Source organism: Populus euphratica, unplaced genomic scaffold (genome assembly GCF_000495115.2).
Source record: "Populus euphratica unplaced genomic scaffold, PopEup_1.0 scaffold149.1, whole genome shotgun sequence".
Taxonomy (NCBI): Eukaryota; Viridiplantae; Streptophyta; class Magnoliopsida; order Malpighiales; family Salicaceae; genus Populus; species Populus euphratica.
In genome coordinates, this window is record NW_011499946.1 from 581,403 (window position 1) to 602,494 (window position 21,092).

Here is a 21,092-nt window from a genome sequence, read left to right on the forward strand (position 1 = left end):
TAAAAAGAAACCGAAATGAAACCGAGTTATATCTATCTTCTTTAATTTAAATATATTTTTTAGACAATATTTAAGCATCAAATCACATGGAAACCAAAAATATCCATTTTAATGGTTAAAAATAACATGGACTATAATTTTCTCTCTTATACTCAAAATTTAACAACCTCTCTGCTTTTTATTTTTTTAATCAGAAACTGAAAAATAACACAAATAATTTTTTGTACTATGAGATTTTTTTAAATTTAAAAAATCTATATTATATAAATCATGTTATTTTTAAAATTTAAAAATCTAATTGTATTTTTTAGAAAATCTCTACATGCCACCCATGTTTTGCATCCTTTTTTTTTTTCGGTCACTCTTCTTTCAATTTCACACCTAGCTAAGAAATGAAAAGCAATTAGCTTTTAATTAGAATCATACATAGCACAAAATAAAATTTTAATGACTAAAATAAATTAATAAAAAATATTCACTAAGTCTATAGTGTTTTGTAAGTACCTGAACAGTGCCATCTACAATAAAAAAAAAAAAAAAACCACATATTTTACTGTTTTCTAGGTTCAAAGTCGTCTAATTTAGTTGTACCCTTTTACTTTGACCTGAAGATTTAAATCCAATAATCAAATACTGGTATATTTTATTGCAAGAGCTTCGGCAAAAGTCGCCTAGACAAGGAGAACGCATACAAGCACCCCTCGTTATCCTTTCCCAAACAATGATCAAGCAAGACATTACATACGGAAGGACTCACATCACAGGAGAATAATGGGTATCAGTATTTGGTGGGGTTTTTTTGAATCCTCACAACTAGCTCTCCATTATCTAAAAAACTATGACTCGTCACACCAACTCCTCAGTCCACGAAAAGCCTGTCTTTTTTTCTGGAGGTTTCATGCTTGATAGTCTACAAATATCATTTTACACAAGTTATTCAAACTAGAATTTGAACCCAAGACCTCTCAATGTCTTCAGTCAGGTGCTTACCATTTGTGATGGCATATCGGAAGACTATAATAATATTAGTAGTAATAGTAATAATAGTTGCGGGCAAACATCAATCAATGAATCATGTTTAGCATATTGCAGATGAGTGATGACCCAATTGAGCCATCAATGTCACTTCTCCAATGGAGAGAGCAATGATGCTATCATTGCCGCACTCTTCTTTGACATTCAGCATGTTTGGAACTCGAGTAAATGGCTTATGGTCACTCCTATTTAAAGGAACCGTGCATACAAAATGTAGGCTTTCCATGTTCACGTACTCATCACTACATAGGCACATCACAATCCACAATAGCATTCAGTTTTCAGTATATCAACCAACTCATAAATGCAAGAAAGCATGTGAAGCCTAGAGTGAACAAATGTATCAGATGCGATTGCTGAAATGAATTGAATTCAATATTTATAAGGCGAATCACAACTTTCAAGAGTTTCTTTTTCTTTCTTTGTTTTTCCTTTTGTGGAAGGAAACTCAGCTTTGCCTGATAAAAGCTATTGATACAATCCATAAAAGAAAATGACGTAATTTTGTTTCATGTCAAAGCAAGGAATTGGAGTGAATCAGTAAAGAATCCATGGCCTCAGAAACATGCCCACCTATGAATTTGGATTCTGCAAAACCCTTTTGGGAAAGATGCAAATTTCATCATCTCCCACTGAGTCATGAAAGCATTTGGTTTAAGAATTTGAAAAACCCCATACATGGAACAATTTCCTTGATGAAAAAACTTGCTCCACCTAGAACCAACTACCTAAGTATCTATCTTCGGAAAATTTATGCAGCAAAGTTCAGGAATCAACAAGCAAGACACATTTCAGACAGCTTTCTAACCTCCCTACTTAAAGTTCAGGGCAACATCCCCGCTCATCTGAATGGATGAAGAATTGTGTTAGGCAGAAACAATAAAAAAGTATGCTTGAAATTAGAAAAGCATTCAAACTTACAGATTTTGCGACTTCTTTAGCTTTATCGTCATTAAAACCTAGAGTTTCCAATATATTGTGACCTGCAGATTCTTTTTCTGACCAAATCCCCAGAAGTATATGAGTCGTGGTAATTTCTCCACTATCACCTGCAATTCACAAAACAATAAGATGATAATGGTAATTAAACACACATGCATAGACAATATCAAGATAATTGTTTATGAGATTTCAAATCAAAACATAAATTTTGCTATTTGCAGTTGCTAGCCATGTTTAGATTCAAGTTCAATCTGTAGGAGCAAAAAGTTTCGGACCACATACTATCTGATTTACCCTAACAAATATTTATCTGATTGAATTTTTACATTAAACATGTTGTCAATTTGTCATTCAAAGGTATAGCATACAACATAGACTTTTGTCTCCTAATAAAACACAACAGTGATGAGCACATCCTATATAAGGGAAAAACAGCATTCATTATATACTTCTGTATTTCAATTTTCCATGAGAAAGCTCCACTTTTGCTTACTTGACAGTCCATATTTCCAGACAGTCCATATTTCCAGTGGACTCCTACACTGCATCTTGAATTGACAAGTGACAACAGAAGAATACATGATGCATGTACTACTTGAATCACCGACAGTAAACTCACAAAAACTCATGACGACTCTTCAACGTTGTAAAAAAACAGAAAAGGGGAAAGGGGTGGATAAGATAATGAACACCAAAACAACATTAAAAAGAATGTCACAACGAGTCAAGAACAAAGAGCTTAAAATTAGTTAAGAACAGAATACAAAATAAAAGCTCCTGAAGTAAATAATCAGGAGAATGTCATGCCAGTCAGTAAGTAAAAGGAAATGTTGAAACTCTTGGTGGGATTAAGAAGAAACTTGAGTGATGCAATTGTACCCTTGAGAGATTGAAACTTAACATAAAGCGTGCACAAGCAGGTAACCTCCATCTCTTACTAAGTCTATCCCACAGTCCTTAAATCTTATTTTTATTTACATCCGAGATGGGCTCACAGGCTTGCAATCTTCACATACTGATTAAGGTTATAGATAAAAAATAGTACTGACATAATTGAACAACATCAAGCTCCAAAAGGTATCATATAAAACATCAAGTCAAGTAGCATGATACAAAGTGGCCAACGTTCTCATCCTTAAATGCTGAAAATAACTTTGTACATCACTCGTATTTAAACTAGTATTGCCCAATTGCAGTTTCTGCATCTAATCGCATTACATAGACAATGGTAGATCAAACACAAACAAATTTTATACAAGAAACCTAATGAATTAATCAAATTAACTTGCAAACACATACACAAAATAGAATACGATATGCCAAGTGTCAGATGTTATTGATGTTAAAAATCACCTGACTTTAGTTTATCCTCAATAGCCCAATCAAGTACCCTTTGAGCCTGTTCAGTCAATGGAGGATGCTCAGGGCTAAAAAAATACATTTCAGATTTCCCAAGTAAATTCACAGTTTCTTCTCTGACTTTGAAAAAAGTAATCCCATTAGCCCTCAAAAACTTTGCAGCTGGACTTGTCCCTGCAACCAAACATAAAACTTCAATAAACCACCCAAAACTAAACAGAAGCAAAGCTCTAAAAATGCATAAAAATTCACTGACCCTCGATCAAAATCCCCATTAAAAGGGCTTCAGTTCCTGTATTGGGATACTTCAGCTTCCTCGCCTCCAATTCTCCTAACCCAAATGACCTTATTGCTCTTGCTGACCATCTAAAATCACTCACAAAAACAAACATTCCCATAATCAAAAGCCGCCGCCACTCAAGTTTCATATAAAAAGAAATCAAGAATCTATAAATCTCACTGTTTCTTATCAAAATTAAGGAAAAGTGACTAACTTTGGCATCTTCTGAGATGTATATTTCCTGCAAGAACCAACAAAAACTAATCAAGACCCGTTTTTCAAAATCAAAGAATAAAAGGACCCAGAAGAACAAAAAGCTTACTTAGTGGGTAGAGTAGATAAAACTGTGAAAATTGTTGAGGGGTTATTGCACTTAAGAGCTAAATTTCTCAACTTTGAGTATGAAATCAATAGCTTGTTGCCACAAAAGGAGCTTGAAGGGAGTGATAGTGAAGAGTTGTTGGGTTTTTCATTGCAAAACTGAGAAGTGGAAATTGAAATGGGGAGAAATGAGAGAGTGTTAGTGGCCATTGAAGACAACCCAAATGCGGGTTTTGATCAGGGAGAGGGCTTTATGGTTTAGCTTTATTTATGTCTGCTTCCAAAAATGTACCAACGAGGGGGCTACCGTTTTAAGAAGCCGAAGATAGACGACGTGTCATATGATGTTGTGGTTGGGTTTATGAGGGATGGTTTGACGAGTCGTTGGAGGCGGGGATGAATCATGCAGTGACTTCTCTGGGGCATGGTTGTAAAACACATAACGATGGGAGGTTGAGCCTGGCTTATCCAAAGCATAGCTGATCTGATAAAAAAATTTCAGTTGATCTGTTAATTCAGCTCATTATTTTTTTAAAAAAAATATATTTTTTTAAAAATAATATTATTTTAATTATTTTTTTGCCAAATAAAATTATAAAATAAAACCACCTAAATATTTTTTAAAAAATTAATATTTTTTTAATTATTTTTTTGCCAAATAAAATTATAAAAGAAAATCACCTAAACATTAATAATTAATTTTTAGTTTATTATTAGTTTTTTAATAAGATGAACTCCAGTTATAAATTTATAAACATCAAAACAAAATTTAAAAAATGCCATTTAAAACTTTATGATATATATATAGAAGGAGAGTTTAACTAATGTGATTCTGGTGTGGGTTATTTTTATAAAATATATATTTTTTTAAACTTATAAATGATAAATCTAAATCTAAAAATAAATTTAATTTCAAATTAATTATGAATTTTAGAGTCAATTCTTAATTCTTAAGTTGTTAAATGCTATAAATATGTTTTATAATATTTTTATTTTTTATTAAATTATAATTGAAAATTATATAAAAATTATTAAATTCAATTAAATTTATAATTCGGATCACATGTTTAATTTGATTAATTTTCGGATAAAAATCTAGCTTTATAATTTATTTATTATATAAAAATTATTAATTTGTTTAATTAGAAGTATATATAAATGTTTTGAATTTCACTTAAGATTTTTTAATGTATAGAAATACACTGTAAAAATTTATATATATAACTTTTTTTAAGAAAAAAAATATTCAATTTGCAGTAAAATACGGTCAAATATCTACTTTAGTAGCTTACTGTAACAATAAAATACAGTGGGGAAAAAAAAAAAAAGGATTAATTTTTCTAGATTGTTGTTGTTACTTAGGCCTTAAGTTGCAAATGACAGGCCGTTGAAGTTTCTTGGCCCAAGTTGAATTCATAAAAATAGTCTCCCTCGCTCACCATCCTTCGTGTATGAGATTGAATAGTCGTTTAGCTGCCGTGTGGGTCCCACTCTTAAAAACCACACCGCACGTATTCTTAGGGCCAGCTTGCGCCACCACGCCAACCTCAATGAAGGATGTTTTTTTTCAATTTTTATCTTTTTCTTCGAACTCTCCACTTGTTTTTAACTTCTTACCGCGCAGTAAAACCATGTTGTCTGTTTGGCTGCAGGTATTTTCTATCATTGTTAGGCACGATTACCTGTGTCTGCTGTCTACTTTATGCCCAAGGGATTTTTATGATATTTTTTTTATATATATAGTTTTAAAATCATATTCTGAAGTTGGATTAAAGGGTTAATAATTTTTTAAAAGAATACAAAATAATATAATTTTAACTATTTAAAATAATAATAGGTTTTTATGTTAGGCTTGTCAAATCAATCTAAATTTTAACTAGATAAAATTAATTTTTTTAATTATTTATTTTCAATTCAGACAGGCTCAAGCTTATATTTAAATTTGACTTACCAGACTGATCTAGAATATATATATATATATATTCAGGAAAATAACCCTATCTCAGTGCAATTGGTCAAAAAACTAGTGTAAAATATAGAAATCTTGTTTAATTTCTTAACTCTCGTGTGATGACCAAAACTGTTAATTAAATTTACCAGCAATTTCTCCTAGATGTAAAGAGTAGGGAATGGATACTTTGCCTAACATGAAAAGAAAAATTGCTTGAAAAATAAAAAAATTACTACAAGCAAATCACCTATCTTTACAATGCCTATTTGGCCATCACAGAAGAGGGAAAGAAAGTGCATATTTTGCCAAGAGTTGAGCATAAACAGTACATTAACGGCAGGGATGTCAGGAAAAGTGTTCTGTGAATTCAATTTAGGATCCCTAATTAGGTCAAAAAATAGGCGGAATGGTGACTTCAGATAAATACAGAGTGAACAAGATTGCCATGAGAATGGAAGCTTTTGATGCGAGTGCTTAATTAATTGAATCTAGGTCAAATTAAAGCTGTCATCGACCTAATAAAGTGGCTGGATCTATGGCTTATTTATTACTTTAGCATAAAAAGAAGAGAAGATACATTTTCAAATGGATTAGAGATAGTTACTTGGATTTGCATTGGTAACACATTTACTAACATAAAAAATCATTCAAATTCCATTATTACACATAAAAATCATGAAACTTTGGTCAGGTGTGGAGAGGCTGGCATGCCCGATGCCCTGAAAAAATAAATCTCTTATGTATTTGAAAACAAATCAAATTATTATTTTTTAATATATTTTTATAATTTTAATATGATTATATTTAAAATAAGAAACACTTTTAAGAAAATTATACATCATACTATCAAACAAACATAAAAAATATTAATTTTAATATTTTTTTTTAAAATCCATTTTATATCTTAGCAAAAAAAAAATGTTGCTATAAACTTTTAATACCATAATATTTAGAACAACTCATGCTAATTTGATTTCATTTACAACAATAATAACAATCATATATTTTACATTTAGTTAATGTATAAATAATAATTGTATTCAGGTTTATTAAATTTGACTTGAATCAGTGAGATATTGAGTTTGTTTTTTAAATTTTTTTATATAAATGGTAACTTTAAAGTTCATGGATTGGTGAGAAATACACAAGTTATATAAATTAAAGACAACAAGGTTGTCAAACAAGATGGCTTTGTTTTTCCGGATTCGCCGCAAATTCCTTCCTTCCTTCTTTCCTTCTTAAAATCAGAGTCCTTCAATAATTAGAACTGCATTTCTCTCCTGATCCAATAACTATTCAATTTCTCTTTATAATAATAAACAGACACAGAGATACAGAGTAAAAGTCTATCCATTTGGCAAGAAAATCTGAGAGTTCTTGAATTCCAGGTCTGGTTTAAATCCATCGCAGATACGTTAAATTTTGGAGGTTGTTTTGATTTGAAAGATCTTGTTTTGAATATAAATTAAAGAACCCAGAAGTTGAATTTTGAAGGATTTTGTTTCTTTATCTGGAATTTGTGAGTTCTTGTTAAATGTTTTTGATTTCTATATATGAAATCAGATTCTGTTTTTGTAATTATCAACAAAAGAAAGCCTTTTTTTAATGTTTTATTGTTTGTTTATTAAATGGAATGGTGAGATGTTATTTCTTGGTTCATTAAATGCTGTATAATTGTATTTGCTTTGCATGTTTTGCAGTTTGCTGAATTGTTGAAGGTTGAAGCAGAGAGCAGTTTTTTTGTCTAAATTTGGAATCAAGATTCAATTTTTGGAAGGTTTTGGTTTGTGGGTCATTTTTATAGAGTAAATTTCATCTTTAGAAGTCCAAATTTTAGGTAGTTTTAGTTGCTTTAGATTAAGATTTCACATGCTAAATTGTTTCCATTTTACAGTTCAATTTTTATGAGTGGATTTCAGTTACGGAAATCGGTTTTTAGTTAGTTCCTCTGGATTTTGATGACCTACATGATTCATATTTGCTGAAAAGAGGTAGATTCATGTGGAAAGCCATGAACTTGGCTTCTTCACCAAAAGGGACTAATCCTGCTATGGCTGCGTTTCCACGGTCACTTTCTTCAATGGCAGCCTCAGTGGGAGGCCTTGCATTATTCTTGGTGATTGCTTCTTTGCTTTTGGTTTCATACCCTATTGGTTCTACTGTTCGTGGATACTTTTATGGGATAGATAGCTCCAGACAAGTGGATTTACTCCTTTTAGAAGGCAATCAGAGCTCAATTGATCTGCACCATGATAGTAATTTAGATGTGGTTGATGAGGATTCTTCACTCGTGTTAGATTTCAAAGGGCCCATTAGTTTAGGTGGCGTTAATAATAACAGTGTAAATGTCATTGATAGTCAATCTGAGTTTAATTTACAAGAATCCACTACTGGTACAAGAAAAGAAGGGCAGATCAACCCTAAGGGTGGTTCAGTTACTTTAAGTGTCAAAGAAATTGATGCAGATAAAGGATCAGAAGAGAATAGCTCAGATGCTGCATCTGCAGATTCTAAATCAGGGGCCAAGTCAGATAAATCTGCTGTGCCCAGTAATGCATCCAAAACTGGTTCAGATGATTCAGGTATTTTTTTCCTGTTAATTTCTTTATGGATTTATTGCGTATCTTACAGTAGTGGTATTTAATCCTTTCCTTTTTCTGGAGTTTATTATAAATTTGTGTTGTGGTTTTGATTTGTGGATTTTCTTCGCATACATGTTTGAGTTTCTCTATGGCAACCTGCTTTTGCATTTGGGATTATTTAACTGCCCTATGAAGTCTATAACTGTTAATTTATTGGTTTTCCAATTGTTAATTCATTGGTGATAGAGTTACTTTGTCAAATGTGAAAGTGGTTTATTAAATAAAGGATAAAAAATATTTAATTTTTGTAGATGGGAGAAATGTGTAAGTTTTTGTTATTAATGCATTTGACTGCATCACTTTGTATCCTGTATACAGAAAGTACAGTGCCAGCCTCTTTGAGGAATAAAAATAAGTTATTTGTGCATGCGATCTTCACAGGTGGATTTGACACATCTCTCTCTCTCTGATGTGTCTTCTCAAAGTCCACCAAAATATGTTTTGAACGATAATAACTATTGGTTCTCTTTTGACAACAATCTTTTGGTAGCATGGTCTAGTTATATGTAAAGAACAGGGTAAATTCAGTGTTTGCGTTACATTATAAGCAAACTATCAAGTCTGGTACATTATAAGCACGCTATGAAGTTAATTTGATGTATTTGCTTGCAAGAACTATAGGGTTTTGATTGAATAGAAGGAATGGTATAGCTTTGTTTTCCCCAACAGAAGAATGCTTGTATCAAGAGTTTTCTGAAATTTGTTAGTTTAGAAATGTTTGATTTATGAATTAGTTCTTTTGTTTCCTCCCTATCTCTTCAGTTTTTGAGATTATAATTTCCATTACATTGTCTAACATGCAGGTTGTGATTTGTACCAAGGAAGTTGGTTATACGATTCATTGGGACCATTATACACAAACAACACATGCCCTGTCCTGACACAGATGCAGAATTGCCAGGGAAATGGAAGGCCTGACAAGGAATATGAGAATTGGAGGTGGAAACCTTCTCAGTGTGACCTCCCACGATTCGATGCCAAGAAGTTTCTGGAATTGATGAGAGGGAAAACAATAGCTTTCATTGGTGACTCTGTTGCTCGAAACCAGATGGAATCGATGTTGTGCCTTCTTTGGCAGGCAAGTATATGCGCTTTCCATTATGAATACAGCGATCCCATTCTGGGCCTTGGCAATTTGCTCTTGACTGCCCATCATATCTTGATTTAGGGAAATTTATTTCTGCAACTGATTAGCTTCTATCGAAGTATTCATTGAAGTTATTCTGGCAAGCATGGGGCATGCTTTCCCAAGGGTTTCACCACTCAAGCTCTTTTCATTTACTTAACTGTTGTGATAAATTGACACGCTTCTTGAAATGTTGTGGTCTTGCAAAAAATGAAATATTTGGTTATGTCACAATTGTGATTATTAGTTTCACTGTTTTGGGAGATGTTCTTACAGAAACAGTTTCTGATATATTTCCAGGTAGAAGCTCCTAAAAACCGAGGGAACAAAAAAATGCAACGATATTTCTTTAGGTCAACGTCTACCATGGTTGTCCGAATATGGTCCTCTTGGCTTGTTCACCAAACATCAGAATCTATTGACTTCGCTCCAAAGGGTGTTGTCAAACTCCACCTTGATGCCCCGGATGAGCATTTCATGGAATTCATCCCAAATTTTGATGTGATTGTTCTCTCTTCTGGGCACTGGTTTGCCAAGCAGTCAGTCTATGTCCTCAATAATGAAATTGTAGGGGGACAGTTGTGGTGGCCAGACAGATCTCGTCCAATGAAGATTAACAATGTTGAAGCATTTGGGATATCTGTTGAGACAATTCTCACATCTATTGCCACACATCCAAATTTTACAGGGCTAACTATTCTCCGCACATATTCACCTGACCATTATGAGGGCGGGGCATGGAATACTGGTGGATCATGCACTGGGAAGGAAAAGCCTCTTTCACCAGGTGAATTAGTGGAAAATGGCTTTACTGAAATAATGCATAAGAAACAGATAACAGGTTTTGATCGAGCAATTAATAAGGCGACCAATAAATCAAAGTTGAAGCTGATGGATATCACTGAATCCTTTGGCTATCGCCATGATGGACATCCAGGTCCATACCGAAGCCCTGACCCTAATAAACTCACAAAACGCCGTCCAGATGGAAAGCCACCTCCGCAGGATTGCTTGCACTGGTGCATGCCTGGCCCAGTTGATACCTGGAATGAACTTGTGCTTGAAATCATTAGAAGAGATTTTGAAGCCAACCAAGACCCTTCAATATGAGGTTGTTATGTTTACATTTCCAAGCAGCCTACAGACATGCACCTAGTGTAATGGTCGTAGAGAAGCCTACACGCCTATATTTATTAATTGGAAAGGTAACTTGATTTATTATTTTAGAGTCAAGATGTTCTAGTCCTTGGGTTAAAATTATTTCGTCACACTCACGGTGTTACCTGTTGCTAGTAGTGCTACTGATGGAGGATTGGTTGGAGTTGATGTATTGTAAGGCCTCCATGATAAATAAAATTAGCAAGATCACGTTAATCTTCGTGTAGTGACATTGATAGCTATTTGTTTAACATTACCATGATAAATAAAATTAGACAATTTTTTATTCTCAAATCTGCACCATTCGCTGTTCAAGTTGTTTCACTATCTGTATCTTCCTATTGGATGTTATGCTTCACCTTTCATTGAGTTCCTTTGCCCTTTTACTGCTTCAGTGCTGATTGACATTGCATTCATACTGTGTCAGTTCAAATATATCATTAGCTATATGGATGCAACTATTTGAAACTTTTAGCTGTGATCTTTGTGCAGGCAGTTTTCTCTTGAGTATTAAAAGCAGAAGCAATGCATTTTGAACTGAATCCAGCCCCCCTTCTGCGGATGATAAACATTAGTCAGCCTTCCATATCATTGTATAGAGAGCAGATGCAGTGCAGGCGAAAGCCAAACGAGCACTGAGCCCGAGGAGTTTTATAATCCCAAATCGGAGAAAGAAGACCAAGCAGGGGGGTTTCTCCACCTCCGACTTCCACCCCGTTGGTGACAGTCATTCCGAAAACGAGAAAAAAGAGAGTTTTACCTTTCTTTCAGAACTCAGGCGACACGAGCGGGCGAAAAGTCTCTTTCGAGTTTTCAACGAAAGCATTTGGATTGGACAAAAGTAGATCCAAATGCCAAGTTTATAAGTTAGCCCCGGTGGCATGAATCACGAATCACGAATCACGAAAGAGGAGTTAAATAGCAGGTTTCTTCATTGTTTCATTTTTCAAGGATTTTGCCCGTTTATAGGATTTTGAGTAAATAATAATTTAGTACTTATGTTTTTAATAATGTCATAACTCGGTGCTCTGATTAAAGAAATCACAACTTAATCTCTTCTGCAGTCCTTCCCTTTAAATTAACAAAATTAACTTACAATCTTGTGTCCCAAATTAAAGAAATATAGCAATATGATGTCAATGAGCTTCTGGTGATCTATGGATTTGATTACACCCAATGCAAAAGGAGGCCAAATTAGTTCCTTGTCCTTGGCAACACTACACTAATTAAAATCATGGATTTTTGAATTTAAGAGAGAAGAATTAGAATTTTTGAGATGGCAACTTGCGAATTTACATGAAGAATTTAGAAGCATAAGATTTTACAAAGCATAAAACTCTCTATCTTTAATGCAAGACTCGGCAAGGGATTCAATCGGCTAATGGCTAAGCAATGCTTGTTCCAAATCCTACGAAAGGACATGATGAACAGCATGTATATGCAACCTATCTGGATGCTAAGATCACGGAATAATTCTTACATGTAAAAAATTTTCAAGTTTGAATTATTATATTAAATTCAATTTAAAGCAAAAAAAAAAAAACTTTGGATGATATAAATATTTATTTTTTGATGTTCTAATATTTTTTTTATGGTGTGGTCGATCACGGTCAAGTCAAAACAATTTTTTTTTATCAAATTAATATATAAATATGTATAGACTACAAAGATTTCAAATACTACATCAGATTCTAGTATGAAGCTTAGCCAAATTTTGTCGATCAGAAGTCTTGAAATCAAAGGTGCAACAGTGCTCCTCGGCATGTCGATGAACCCACAAAAGGTTTTCCCACAGCGGCACTTGAACCCCATCAAACCAACTTTCTTGGTGCAGCATTCACATCTATTTTTCAGCACAGTTGAAGTGGATGCAGTAGTAGAGGCTGTTGAAGCTGTTTCATTTGAAACAACAGCTTGGTTCTTATCATCAGATGATGGGGTGATAACAAGTTCAGAGAGTTAGCTGGCAGTCTTGGAAATCACCTCTTCTTTGAGATAATCTTTGTAACACTTCGAACATAGATTTTTGTTCTCTGGAGACCCAAAGAAGCCATAGCCCTTGGCGCACAGCGTACTAGTCAAATTGTCTTGTGAATCCATCAATTCTTTCTTGATGATTAGATGATGCGCACGTACAGCTTGAGGATGAATTCAGAGATATTTTAGTTCTTGCTATGTGGCCTTTGAATGTGTTACTTGTGTGTGTGTGTGTGTGTGTGCAGAGGTAAGATACTTGAATTATTACATAATATGATCCCTTTCGGATTTGGATTATGTGTTAATTACGAGGCAATATCTAGCAAGTATCCTTTTGGGATGAGGTCACCTAGAGTAAGTTAACTTATCATACGAGATCAATGCTACTAATACATCTCTCTTTAGCCCAACAAGTTCTGGTAATCGAGATGAGGTCTGTTAATCTCGTGTTCCATAAGACCAAACTATTACCTCCCATACAATCCATATGAAATCACGTGGCTGGAAAGGCCAAATTTGGTTGGGATAAATAACGACATTCCAATAGCTGAGGTGGCGGCGGCAGTGGCGGTACCAGAAATTTGCTCTAGAAAAACAGGGTTTGCTGACAAGGGAATGCCATGATTTGAATATGCATTTGAATCAAAGTAGGGACTCAACAGGAAGACTAACCAGCATGTCCTCAATGATATCACCTGGAATGTTTTGTTGTCTGCCTGGATGTTGCTCTGATCTGACCTGTTCATAGCTGCCTCTGCTCGTGATTTTCCACCAGGGTTTGTCTGTGTATCCTTTGATCATGTTTAGGCTCAAGGCTTGTTCTAACATGTTAATTTTCAAGACGTGTTATTAAAAAGAGTAACAGTTGCAAGCTAGAGCTTGATCTAGCGGTGGAAGAAACTTGTCTTTTTCTATTGCACCTGGATTCGAGTCTTAGCGTGCACGTCTATCACCCCGCGGTACCTTACATGCCTACTGAGTTTGCAGGGTATTCAGTGGACCGTGAAAATTAGTCGTGATGCGCGCAAACTGACCCGGACATCCCACGTAAATTTAAAAAAAAAAAAAAAAGAGCAGCACTTCATTCTATTTTATTAGGCTATATTTATGCGGTTTTTCGCTTTAAAAAAACATATAAAACTATGCTAAATATGCCTTTTCAAGCGAATTACAGTTTAAAACACAGACATCACCGCTTAGACGAACATGAAATTAGTCTCTTGTTCTATTGTGGTTCGGTTCTCTGTAAGAGACACTTGAAATCCTCCTTGGTCTCTGAGTTCATGCCTACATAATTTTCTTAGTTAAACTCCAAATAAATGGAGAACAAAAGCAGCGCCATCACAGCATCAGAACTCAAGAATTTGAAGCAGAGTAGAGGTAGATGAGCAGATTGCATCAGAAATCCGGCACAGCGGGTGAAACCAAGTATATTGCAGCATTTAACTCTGAGGTGTCGAGCTATATAAATTTATTTTCTAGAAATGATTGGTTGGAGTCATAAATTTTAAAATTATTAAAAATTTAAATGATTATTAATTTTAAAATTCATAAAATTAATTAAAATATACACAAACTAAACTGAAGATCAAAATTAATATATATATAAAAAAAATATTACAGCATTTTCAAGATAGCAGCAGAAGTCTTGCTCTGAAGACTTGCAAAATTGGGGGATAGTTAGTGATTTATACATATCTTTGCACAACTTTCAAAAATAATTTTTGATCAAATTCTCAAAATCCAAAATTGTTAATCAAGGAATTGGGTTCCTAATTATGGGTGTGTGTATATATTATTTGATTATTATTTTAAAATAACAATTATGAGATAGTTGAAATAAAAAAGATATATGTTTGAAATAATTAAAATTGTTTTAAAAATAAATTTGATAAGAGAGATATATCTTCGTATCATTTCAATATTTAAATGATAAAAAAATATTTTAAAAATAAATTTATTATTTTAATTTTAATTTTTTTGTCCTAAAAAGCTGACAAACGCAACCTTAGAATGGGAAGGATTTTGATGATTGAAACTCCATGGCACTGTCCTATACTCCAATTCAAATCACTGGACCCACTGTCCTAACTCATGCTGACATGTTATTTTCCTATTGGCTCACATAAACACCACGGATTAAGCCCACCGTACATCCCAAAACTCCACACCTCTTTCTCCAATCCTAACCGTCTCCCTCCATTAAAAAAAAACCAACGGTGTAGATTCTGTAAAAGTGTTGATCATCAAAAAAATTTGAAATTCAAAATGATCTGATGAAATCATTAAGAAACAAAAAAAAAATCCTTAAAAAAAAAAACGCTCTCTTTTATTATAACGGTTCTTTTTTTTTTTTTCCTTAAACGTCTCTCTCTCTCTCTCTCTCTCTCCCTCCTGGAATTTCAAAACCTTTTATTTCTCGCTCTCTTTTTTTTTAAACAGCATTAGAAATTTTCTCAGGAAAATCAAAACCAAAACAAGCAAACACTCACATTTTCTCAGGAAAATCAAACGACGGAAGAAGATTTTCTGTTTGTACGAATCGTTATAAACAAAGCACTGGTTTGTTGTTCAGGTTTGCGCTCAGATCTCTTTTTCTCTACTTTGGGTTTTTGATTTGTTGATTTTCTGTTTGGTTACTGAGAAAATGAAGGAAATGTGATTCGTCAATCTGATTTTTTTGTTTGTTAGGATTTTGTTTTGAAGTGAGCTGAGAGAGAATTTGAACTAAATTTTATATCACATTTCATTTTTTTTCTTTTGGATTTATTTTTGGAAACTTTGAGATTCTCTTTACTTTTCCTGGATTTTCTCGGGAATCAAAAAGACGGTTAGGTTTGTATTTTACTTACATTTTTTTTTGGTCGAGCTGGAATCAATTTATTTTTAACAGGAAAAAAATAGAATCGGATTTTGAGTGTTATTATGGTAATTAGCTTCATTTTTTATTGCTTTCCATTTAACGCTGTAATCTGATTTACACTGATAATTAAATTACCTGCCATGTTGAAGTGGATAATTTATTTTTTTTGGTAATAAAAGTGGATAAAATTAATGACTGTGTAGATTGAGATCTCTTTTAAGAAATCTTGAGGATTAGGAAAGAATGACATTTTTCACTGTCTATTAAAAGAAGTGGTGGAAGAATGGATTGTGTTTCAAATTTTGAATCCCACATGGTCTTCTTCCCTTTCTCTAACAAAAGTGCTAAACATATTGAGAATACACATGAACCATAGGATCGTGATTTTAAAGTGGGCCCCACTAATCTATAATGGCCCATGTGTGTTCTTTAAATTTTTTCTTAATATTTAGCATTGCTCTTTTCTATATCTTATCTAATATCCTCTGCATTGTTTAGTTCAATTCATTTAATAACAGTCTAGCATTTTAAATCAAGAGCAGTTCAGTATGTATGCTGTATCTTGACATGTTGATTTATGGTGCTAAATGCTGATGATCCATGATTTCCCGCCCGCCCCCCCCCCCCCCCCCCCTCCCCATGTTATTATGCCTAACATTTTTTTCTTTTTTTTTTTTGACAGACAAGTTAATTAATATGTCTATTGTCCAGAGCGACCCGCTTCTGCAAGTGGAAACAACTTGCGGAACCCTTTTATATGAATTACAGGTTTATTTTTTCTTTAAGATAAAAAGAAACTTTATTCACAATCTTCCTTTCTAGGAGGTTGCATCTTTCATTTCTGTTCTGGTGTTTTTTTCTTGTGGTCTTACCTGTAGAATCTGAACCCATTGTTTTTCCTGTTCCAAATGAAAATAAGATAATTTGGAATGAAGTAGGGGAAACAGATACTGATAGGGATAAAATGCTGCTTGAGCTCGAACAAGAGTGTCTTGAAGTATACAGAAGGAAGGTGGATCAGGCGAACCGGAGCAGAGCTCAACTACGACAGGCTATAGCTGACTCTGAAGCAGAACTGGCTGCCATCTGTTCTGCAATGGGGGAGCGACCAGTTCATATCCGGCAGGTTAGGTTTAAGAATGCCCTCTCTTTTCTGTTTCTTTATGACTAACTTGATTTAATTTAGCTCAAACTTCTATAACTTGTCTAATGGATTATGAAAATGGAAAACAGAGTCGGGATTGTATGTAATAGTTATTAGAAAATTCAATTTGCATCATTGTGCAGCTGCTAGTGACCATAATCTATCTAATGGTGACAGTTCTGTAACAAAAAATTTTGTTGTAGAATATGAGCAAAGTTGGAGGTGAGTTAGATAGTTAGTAATGTAATAAGTTCGAATAACATTTTATTATAACCTGCCCTTTCATTAATAAGTCAGAAAAGGTTGAAATTCTCAGAATAACTTGTTGACCAGTTTTTAAACTGTGCACCACAAAGGCATGGTCTGGTGCATAAACTAAGTATGATTTTAATCTTACTTTTTCCCTTGCTTCTATGATCAGGCTGATCAAAATATTGGAAGCTTGAAGGAAGAGCTTCGAAAAATTATTCCACAACTTGAGGAGATGAGGAAAAGGAAATTGGACCGAAGAAAACAGTTCCATGAGGTTCTAGAGGGCATAAGGAAGATCTCAAGTGAGATCTATGGATCAGCTGATCATAATGTGTTTGTTGATGAAGCTGACCTCTCCTTGAAAAAGTTGGAAGAGTTGCACAGACAGCTGCATGAACTTGAGAAAGAAAAGGTTTGATTTTTTTTCTTCACTCTCCATCATCCAACTTCTTTCATTTACTTCTTGTCTCTAGTCCTTACTTACTGATTCATCTTTTGTCTTTGCAGAGTGATCGCATGAAGCAGGTCCAGCAGCATCTAGATACTTTGAATGCACTTTGCCTAGTGCTTGGTATGGACTTCAAGCACACAGTTAGTGAGGTTCATCCAAGTTTTGGTGATTCTGGAGGATTGAGGGACATAAGTAATCTGACAATTCAGCATTTGGCTACTACAATTCATAAATTGCGCAAGGTTAAAATACAGAGAATGCAAAAGGTGACAACTGGCTTAAATTTTAGTCGATATTTGATCCTGAACATGTTATTTCAAATTGACCATGTAGTGCCTTTGTGTCATTGTAGCTCCAAGATCTTGCAACTACAATGTTGGAGCTATGGAATTTGATGGATACCCCTATCGAGGAACAACAAGAATTTCAAAATGTTACATGCAATATAGCTGCTTCAGAGCATGAAATAACAGAACCAAACACTCCTTCTGTGGAGTTTATAAAATATGTGAGTTACAGATGTTTCACATTTTGATGCTTGTTTTAGTTTTCTGTCTAGTCTTTTGGTTTGTTGTTTTGCAAAGATTCTCAGAGAATATTATAATATACAGGTTGAGGCAGAAGTTTCTCGTTTGGAAGAGTTGAAGTCAAGCAAGATGAAGGAGCTTGTTCTGAAAAAGAGGTCGGAACTGGAGGAGATCTGCAGAAAAATGCATATGATTCCAGAAACAGATGCTGCAGTAGAATATGCTGTTGAAGCCATAGAATCTGGTAATTTTTTTATGATGAGTATATTTAATGCTACTTGTACCTCTGTCATTTCACTGAATGCTTTTTTGATCCATGCTGTGGCAGGAAACATGAACCCTGAGAGTATACTTGAGCAGATAGAGGTTCAAATTGCTAATGTTAAGGAGGAATCTTTTAGCAGGAAAGAAATACTTGAAAAGGTTGAGAAATGGTTGACTGCATGTGAAGAGGAGAGTTGGCTTGAGGAGTATAACAGGGTTAAGTGTCTATGTTATCCCTTTGTAACTATTCTTCATCATTTGTTGATTTTCTTTCTTGCTTGTTACTTACATTTTGTGACTGTACAGGATGACAATCGATACAATGCTGGGAGAGGTGCTCATCTGACTCTCAAGCGTGCTGAGAAAGCTCGCAATTTGGTTAATAAAATGCCAGGTACAGGCTTTTTTCTGTGGTCAGCAAAATGAGCATATATGCAGAATCAATTTGTGCAACATAGATCGCTTGCCTTTTATTTATTGGGCATGATATAGATAGCTGCATATTATATTTCATCATAATTTGTTTACCCTGGACAACTTTATTTTGCTTCATGTGAACCTTTTCTAGTCCAGTGTTTTATTCTGATGATTGATTTTGTTTGATCACTCAGAGACCATTTCTCCATCCTGCAGTATGTGTTTGTTGTTGTTGTACATTTCAATAGCCAGCCTCTCATCTTATAATAAGTTTCTTTTTCCATTTGGGGGCAGGTATGGTGGAGGCTTTGGCTTCCAAAACCATGGCATGGGAAAGTGAGAGAGGCACTGAATTCTTATATGATGGTGTAAGTCCAGTATTTGTTTCTTAAGGTAACTCAATTTTGTGTCTTTATTAAGGGTTAACTGTTTGCTGCTAACTACACATGTCCAGATCCGCCTTCTTTCTATGCTTGAAGAGTACACCATATTACGCCAGGAGAAAGAGGAAGAAAGACGGAGGCAGCGGGTATAGATTTGTCAATTCTCAGTCTGTCTAGTAAAAAAGACGCCATTACATTATTCAGTCATTCATGAATCTTTGACTCTACAGGATCATGGGTTTTTTCTAGACGTCTTTCATACAGGAGATATGCTTATTGTGATATTTTTGTGGTGGTTAATCTATTATAGGATCAGAAGAAACTGCAGGGACAGCTGATAGCTGAGCAAGAGGCCCTTTATGGGTCGAAGCCAAGCCCTTCAAAGCCCCAGAGTGTGAAAAAAGCTTCTAGAGTATCAACGGGAGGTGCAACCAACAGAAGACTTTCCCTTGGAGGAGCAGGGCTTCAGACTCCTAGACCTGATTTACCTCACTATAGCAAAGCTACACCACATTCACGTCCTGGAAATAAAGTTGAAAGACTGCATCAAAATGATCATTCAAAACCCCACCAGGATGATGGCGTTGCTGGTTTATCTGCTGGTGAGTTATTTTAAAATGAAGGTTATAGATTACCAAGGAGTTTGTAGCCATAACCTCTATTCTAAATATATTCCTTTCATTTCCCCATTTTCTGTTTTCTGTTGAGGATGACATAATTTAAACCGAGCAATAACAGCTCGCCACTTTTCCTCGGTCTGGGAAGAATATCAACTGGTTCTTCACTATTTTCATGTTGTTGACAATGAAGTATGTCCTGTCTTAGAGTATTTCTGTTGACTCTAAGATGTTTGCACAACAGAGCACCAGCAGCCTTTATACTCCACCTGTTATATTCCCTTCAAACACAACCTCAAATCTTATCAGAGTTTTTATTTATCTATTCATGTTCTTTTTGTGGTACAAGTGGCTGGACCACCAATGGTCCCGGAAAAAGACAGGTGGTAAGGATTTAATGTTCGGTACGATTGCTTAAGCAACTAATGTTTATGCTTACTCAGCAAATTTGAATCTCTCTTTCAATCTCTTTTTTTTCATTTTCTTTTTACTATTTTGCAGGGAGGAGAGGGTTGGATATTGCTGGTCTTCCCATGAAGAAACACTCATTTGGCGCTGTAAATGGTCGCGAACCTCAATCACCAATGCTGCGGCAACCTTTCTCACCTATTTCTTCCACTGTTTCATCAAAATCCAACATGTTAGAAGAAGCAATGACACACGATGACACATCTAAGAAGACACTTCCAATAAATGATCTGTCCTTTAAAACTCCCTCAAAGACAAATACCGTTGCAGATGAAGAGAATTGGACTCCAAAGGCAATGCTAATTCCTGTGCCTACAACGCCTTCGACAGTATCAGTACCCATGCAGACAGCCATGACCCCAGCTCCCCCACCAGTTCCATTCGCAGTTAATCCAGTTGAAATTCCTGAAGACATAGAGTACTCATTCGAGGAAAGAAGAGCAGGATTCATTCTTCCCAGCTCACATATAAAATCAATCATACAACTACAAGTCTGATATTCTCAAACCATGGGTGAGCTTGAATTTATGTTGCGTGGTCATTGCCTGTTGATCTAATTGATTTTACTTTCATCTTTTTCCAGGACAAGTTCTTGGTTAAAGTCAATTGTAATTGGCTTTTTGATAGTGTATATAGTCTACGAGCATTGAAACGTGGACTAAGTTGTTAAAATTGTTACATCATCGTCAGTGTTAGCTTCTCTTGATTTTATTGACATCTCTTTTATGTTGAGAAAGGGTCAAGACAGTGATTTTCTTTCCCTGGATTGTTACTTGATATACTGGTATTTGTTAGGTAACACAGTAAACAGTTCTTTTCTAGGCTATTTTTAGTAGGGCAGCAAATACAAGGATATTATTTTATTTCTCAAATTTTTTACTATGCTAATTTGCAAAAACAAAGAAAACTCTTTCC

At 34.6% G+C, this 21,092-nt stretch overlaps 3 protein-coding genes and 1 pseudogene across 7 annotated transcripts; 2 read left to right on the forward strand and 2 right to left on the reverse strand.

Moving 5' to 3' along the window:
- Window positions 1-1,366: 1,366 nt before the first annotated feature.
- LOC105137591 (clp protease-related protein At4g12060, chloroplastic-like) lies at window positions 1,367-4,227 on the reverse strand. Of its 2 annotated transcripts, XM_011043382.1 has the most exons (6): window positions 3,939-4,227; window positions 3,831-3,857; window positions 3,593-3,702; window positions 3,331-3,510; window positions 1,957-2,084; window positions 1,367-1,880 (listed from the first exon to the last, which is right to left on the reverse strand). In XM_011043382.1, the coding sequence occupies exons 1-6, from the start codon at window positions 4,145-4,147 to the stop codon at window positions 1,848-1,850; spliced, it is 687 nt and encodes a 228-aa protein (XP_011041684.1). In that variant the 5' UTR covers window positions 4,148-4,227; the 3' UTR covers window positions 1,367-1,847. The 2 variants fall into 2 exon arrangements, with proteins under 2 accessions (XP_011041684.1, XP_011041685.1); XM_011043383.1 differs by lacking the exons at window positions 3,831-3,857; window positions 3,939-4,227 and adding an exon at window positions 3,797-3,815.
- A 2,803-nt stretch (window positions 4,228-7,030) lies between these two features.
- YLS7 (trichome birefringence-like protein (DUF828)) lies at window positions 7,031-11,875 on the forward strand. 3 transcript variants are annotated; one of them, XM_011043388.1, is made up of 5 exons: window positions 7,031-7,276; window positions 7,589-8,470; window positions 9,334-9,608; window positions 9,957-10,767; window positions 11,307-11,875. In XM_011043388.1, the coding sequence occupies exons 2-4, from the start codon at window positions 7,888-7,890 to the stop codon at window positions 10,764-10,766; spliced, it is 1,668 nt and encodes a 555-aa protein (XP_011041690.1). In that variant the 5' UTR covers window positions 7,031-7,276; window positions 7,589-7,887; the 3' UTR covers window position 10,767; window positions 11,307-11,875. The 3 variants fall into 3 exon arrangements, with proteins under 3 accessions (XP_011041690.1, XP_011041688.1, XP_011041689.1); XM_011043386.1 differs by having other exon boundaries at window positions 9,957-10,861; window positions 11,307-11,869; XM_011043387.1 differs by lacking the exon at window positions 7,031-7,276 and adding an exon at window positions 7,299-7,407 and having other exon boundaries at window positions 9,957-10,861; window positions 11,307-11,869.
- A 623-nt stretch (window positions 11,876-12,498) lies between these two features.
- On the reverse strand, window positions 12,499-12,914 carry LOC105137632 (zinc finger A20 and AN1 domain-containing stress-associated protein 12-like; annotated as a pseudogene).
- A 2,246-nt stretch (window positions 12,915-15,160) lies between these two features.
- Window positions 15,161-20,996, forward strand: LOC105137592 (65-kDa microtubule-associated protein 3). 2 transcript variants are annotated; one of them, XM_011043384.1, is made up of 13 exons: window positions 15,161-15,372; window positions 16,337-16,422; window positions 16,574-16,780; window positions 17,220-17,462; window positions 17,558-17,767; window positions 17,854-18,009; window positions 18,113-18,272; window positions 18,357-18,508; window positions 18,599-18,686; window positions 19,004-19,077; window positions 19,164-19,238; window positions 19,403-19,694; window positions 20,211-20,996. In XM_011043384.1, the coding sequence occupies exons 2-13, from the start codon at window positions 16,351-16,353 to the stop codon at window positions 20,672-20,674; spliced, it is 2,193 nt and encodes a 730-aa protein (XP_011041686.1). In that variant the 5' UTR covers window positions 15,161-15,372; window positions 16,337-16,350; the 3' UTR covers window positions 20,675-20,996. The 2 variants fall into 2 exon arrangements, with proteins under 2 accessions (XP_011041686.1, XP_011041687.1); XM_011043385.1 differs by having other exon boundaries at window positions 15,161-15,368.
- The last annotated feature ends 96 nt before the right edge of the window (window positions 20,997-21,092 follow it).

What these genes read in the sequence shown, in the direction of transcription:
- LOC105137591 (XM_011043382.1), bottom strand. Translation starts at nt 4,147, where the DNA reads ATGGCCACTAACACTCTCTCATTTCTCCCCATTTCAATTTCCACTTCT. An exon ending in TGAGGATAAACTAAAGTCAG is followed by an intron (nt 2,085 to 3,330) that starts GTGATTTTTAAC and finishes TGTGAATTGCAG; the next exon opens with GTGATAGTGGAGAAATTACC. An exon ending in CTAAAGAAGTCGCAAAATCT is followed by an intron (nt 1,881 to 1,956) that starts GTAAGTTTGAAT and finishes TCATCCATTCAG; the next exon opens with ATGAGCGGGGATGTTGCCCT.
- YLS7 (XM_011043388.1), top strand. Translation starts at nt 7,888, where the DNA reads ATGTGGAAAGCCATGAACTTGGCTTCTTCACCAAAAGGGACTAATCCT. An exon ending in AACTGGTTCAGATGATTCAG is followed by an intron (nt 8,471 to 9,333) that starts GTATTTTTTTCC and finishes TCTAACATGCAG; the next exon opens with GTTGTGATTTGTACCAAGGA. An exon ending in TGTTGTGCCTTCTTTGGCAG is followed by an intron (nt 9,609 to 9,956) that starts GCAAGTATATGC and finishes ATATATTTCCAG; the next exon opens with GTAGAAGCTCCTAAAAACCG.
- LOC105137592 (XM_011043384.1), top strand. Translation starts at nt 16,351, where the DNA reads ATGTCTATTGTCCAGAGCGACCCGCTTCTGCAAGTGGAAACAACTTGC. An exon ending in AAATACAGAGAATGCAAAAG is followed by an intron (nt 17,768 to 17,853) that starts GTGACAACTGGC and finishes GTGTCATTGTAG; the next exon opens with CTCCAAGATCTTGCAACTAC. An exon ending in TGTTGAAGCCATAGAATCTG is followed by an intron (nt 18,273 to 18,356) that starts GTAATTTTTTTA and finishes ATGCTGTGGCAG; the next exon opens with GAAACATGAACCCTGAGAGT.